The 4,241-nt window shown below is 39.7% G+C and overlaps 1 protein-coding gene across 1 annotated transcript in view; it reads left to right on the plus strand.

Moving 5' to 3' along the window:
- RIMS2 (regulating synaptic membrane exocytosis 2) overlaps positions 1-4,241 on the plus strand; it is a 1,108,253-nt gene that overhangs the window by 534,742 nt on the left and 569,270 nt on the right. The window contains exon 5 of the mRNA XM_019528053.1: positions 1,558-1,625. Within this exon, the coding sequence (XP_019383598.1) occupies positions 1,558-1,625 (68 nt within the window). The remainder of the gene's footprint in view (positions 1-1,557; positions 1,626-4,241) is intronic.

Here is a 4,241-nt window from a genome sequence, read left to right on the forward strand (position 1 = left end):
GTGGGGGGGAGTGTGTCTCTGTACCCACTCCTAGGAGCAAGGCCAGGGGGGCAGGGCAGTGGTGGGCTGCACAAGCACTGCCCAGATGGCCAGATACCACCCCCATGCCACTGCTGCTGCTGTGCACCACATCACTTTCTCGCAGCCAGTTGCACGTGTAGCTTCACAGGCGGGTGACTGGTCTTGCACCCGGCCAATCATGCGCTGCCCATCACCGGCCCATGGAGCCACACATGAGACCAGCCATGAGAAAGCAGTATGGGGCGCGGCAGCAGCACAGGGCAGTGACAGAGGTGTTGGCGACAATGGTAGTGATGGGAGTGGTGGCAGCAAGCCCTCCCTCTCCCTCTCCCCCCACAGCTGGCCAGGCACATGTGTGTGGCCCACAGAGGGGCACCACTGCCCTTGACCCCTGGCCCTGCTCCTGAGCGTTGGCACAGAGTGAGCTGAGGTAGGTGGCAGGGAGGCCCTGCAGTCTACCACATGGGGCTGGCAGTACCCAGCGCACCCCTCCCATTCCCCCTCTCCCAGGTAAGAAGCAAAGTGTGGGAAGGTGCTGGGGGAGACACCACCATGCCCTGGGGTGCACTGTGTTCACACCCACCCACCCATGCATATCCCCTACAGCCCTTCTAAGTACTCCTAGGGTTACATGTACCCCCGGTTGAGAGCGTATGAGCTAGTGTATGCCCTAGTCCTCCCAAATATTTATCTAGCTCAGAAACACATAGCTATTTTTCTCAGCAATAGCATTAATTCTTTGGATCAACTGTTCAAAAGCATGGATATTTTTCCATTTAGATACACCATCAACTTTCCAGTATAAAAATTGCATTTAAATTATATGAAAATGTTTTTAAAGATTATTATGGCAAAATACAGTCCAATGATTCCATGTTTAATATTGACTATAATTCTGCCTATGTAAATGGATAAATGTTATGTCCTACAAAGTGATTATCAATGTGCATTTTTTGCAAAATTATTTTATTTTTTTGTAATGGTATTAACATACTTTTTATTTTTCTTAATCTATCATCTCTTAACAGGTATTTTGACATTCTGAAAAATATTATAACATAGTGGGATATAATGTTACATTGTTTGAAATGTTTCATTGCAACAGTTAGAGAAAAGTCATTATTTTGTTGTGAACAAGGCAAGAAGTCTCTTCCAACCAGGCATACCTGTTTTCTACATGTTAGGAACACTTAGTTGTTTTCCTGCCAGAAAGTTTCCAGTTTGTACATATTATGTTGTCATATAGTTGGCTATACTGTAGGTATTTTCAAAAGATATTTTAAGCAACTATTAAGTTCACTGAATCAATCACCCTGTACTCTCTATATTGAATGTATACTCTCTTCTCTCTCTTTCTCTCTCTCTCTGCATTCCATGTATCCCATTGTTTTGGAGTCAACTTCTTGGATACATTGAAACAAGTGCTACTAACAAAGGTTCTGAGTCAGACAGGATAACCAAAACTCTTACAAAGTTTTTTATCTCTTTCTTTCACTTTTCCTTTACTGCACTATCTTGTCTGTCTGATTCTCACAGGAGACATGGATTACAACTGGTTGGACCATACCTCTTGGCATAGCAGTGAGGCATCCCCAATGTCTTTGGTGAGACATGTGGAGCCTTACCATTCAGTTTCCTTTATCATTTCACATTTCCTTTGTTTTATTTACACCTTTGCATGTTTTATTTTTTGTATCTTTTTTTTTTATCCTGCACCTGTAGGGAACAGTCAAAGGGGAAAAAGAAAAACTAGTGAGCAGGCAGTTTTGTCGGATTCTAACACCTTGTCTGAGAAACAAAAGAAAATGGTGTGCTTTGGTGGCCACTCTTTGGAAGAGGACTTGGAATGGTCTGAGCCTCAGATTAAAGACTCTGGGGTAGATACGTGCAGTAGCACAACTCTAAACGAGGAGCATAGCCATAGTGAGAAGGTACTGAGATTGTGGAGCCTGCATTTTAACCTGCTCATTTGGTCTTTGTTTGCTCTCTGTCACTCATTAAAGCAGTACATAAAATAAAGACAGGGTGTTTTAGAGACAATGTAGCATTTCTCAAGGTGCAGAAAAGAAAAACAAAATAAAAAATTCCTGCATGCTTTGCTGCTTTTACTGTTTGGCAGCAAAAGAAAAAAATTATTCAGGCACAAAGGAATGCTTGGTCTTATGGTCACATAATAATAGTACTTTGTGGTGTTGCATTAAAAACAAAGTGATTATCAGTAAAGATTATGTTGGATTGGCTTATTTGATTCCCATATATGTATTCCTGGGGCTGAAATTAATTCCATAGTTTAATTCCCAGGTAAAAAGGGAAGAAAATTGGGTCCGTTTGCACAGAAAAGTTGTTTTTCTTTTTTCCCTTTCACTGTCATGTTGGTTCTTTTGTTTTGTTGTCATGCCATTTTGTGCAATGTTGTGTAGTATGAAGTCTTTGCCATCTGCTTTGGTATTTGTTACTTTTGCTGTTAGTTGGTGGGGATTGTGACAAATCTTTTTAGAACTATTAGATGTAATGGGAGAGTATTTGTCTTTGTGCCTGCTTATTTTGCATGGAATAAAGCATGAAACTAGTGTATATCTGGGAAAAAGTGCTATGATTACACAAAACATCTAGAAAGATTATTTAGAATATTTCTCATCACTTTATAACAACATGCACTAATGGAATGATGGAATATTCAGTACAAATACACCAATTAGTTAATGCAAATAGTTGCATTAACTATTATCTATCCAATTCTATTCTAAAAATATGACAAAAGAGAGTATATATACTACTATGCCTTTTAATATAATTTATTACTTTTTATTTTTTTGGATCTTAAAGGATTCTGAGAAATCTGGTATATAATCTGAAAATAAAACTGATATCAGTATATCATATCCATTAAATTTTGAGTTATATTTCCTTTTTAGGATCAGGATTGTTTTGTTAGATTTCAACTATTTTTGACATTATTCAATGGTGATAATATATGTACATACTATATGTACTTGTATAAATATCTGTATTGATTTAGCAAGAAATAAACATGATTTGATTTTACCAATTGGTATTAGCAATAATTTTTTTAAGTGAAGATTTTTATTCAATCTTTAGAAATACCATATTTACTTGAACATAAGAGGAGGTTCCCCTCCCATCTCATCAGCATGGGAGAAAAAACTCTCCTCATCTTATATTTGCATACAAGGAAATCTAATTAAATACATTTCCTGTCATTAAACTGCTGCCAAAAGCAGCATGTGACTTTCTTTCCCATTTCCAATTATACCCTTTTCTTCACCAGCCTTAAATGTCTGGCAAATATCACCAAATGCAGCCCCAAACAGTTCACCCACAATCCCTCTGTTAACTCCTCTCTCAACCTGGTTCAGATGATTAGTGTGGCTCTGGTTTCCATGAGGTGGAATGGGAAGAGGTTGCCCTGAGCCTCATTTGCATATACATTTTTAGAGGACCCCAGGACTCATGACAAGAACACCTGGTTCCAGTCATGAGTGGGGGTGCTAATTAGCAGATAAATACTTTGTGGGGGTATCCAGAGTACACACACATACTAAGCACCACTGAGCTATGGAGTCAACATGACTAGAAACACTGTTGACTGGTAGGGCCCAGACCAATGAACTGTATGGCAAATCATGAGCCTTTTGGCTTTGGACTAATATCATGCATATTTTATACTATGTATAGTGGGCACGTCTACATGTTCATTAATGCGCAGTAGTTACTATGCATTTAGTTTAGTACTTGCCTAATGAAGTACTAACTAAATGTCCAGTAATTACAGTTACTGTGCAGTAGTGCTGACGCAAGGTGTTTTTGTGATGCTTACTGCACAGTCGTCTAATAACACTCTGCAGGAGCATATTAGCACGTTTTTTGACTGGCAAGCTACTGCACAATGTTATTAGGCTACTGCACAGTAAGTGTCTCATGTAGACACACCCAGTAGGTACAAAAGTGGTGCTTAAAAGTGTGTTTATGGAATACTTGTCCTAAATCTTGCAGAAGTTTCAAAAAAGGTAAATGCATCAATTCTGGATGAATTAAGTCTGTGGTTACCCACATTAATTTGCCTATAAGTCAGTATCTTTAAATTTTCCCCTCCCTTCCATGTGCTGAGGGACAGCAGGGTTTGACAGTAAGGGTGGAAGTTGGAGCTGCAAGGGGAAGAAGTTGCGGGGACAGAGGACAAGGGGGCTACCTAATCCCCT

This window comes from Gavialis gangeticus, unplaced genomic scaffold (assembly GCF_001723915.1).
Source record: "Gavialis gangeticus isolate Ggan-Ray unplaced genomic scaffold, GavGan_comp1, whole genome shotgun sequence".
In the NCBI taxonomy this organism is placed as follows: domain Eukaryota; kingdom Metazoa; phylum Chordata; order Crocodylia; family Gavialidae; genus Gavialis; species Gavialis gangeticus.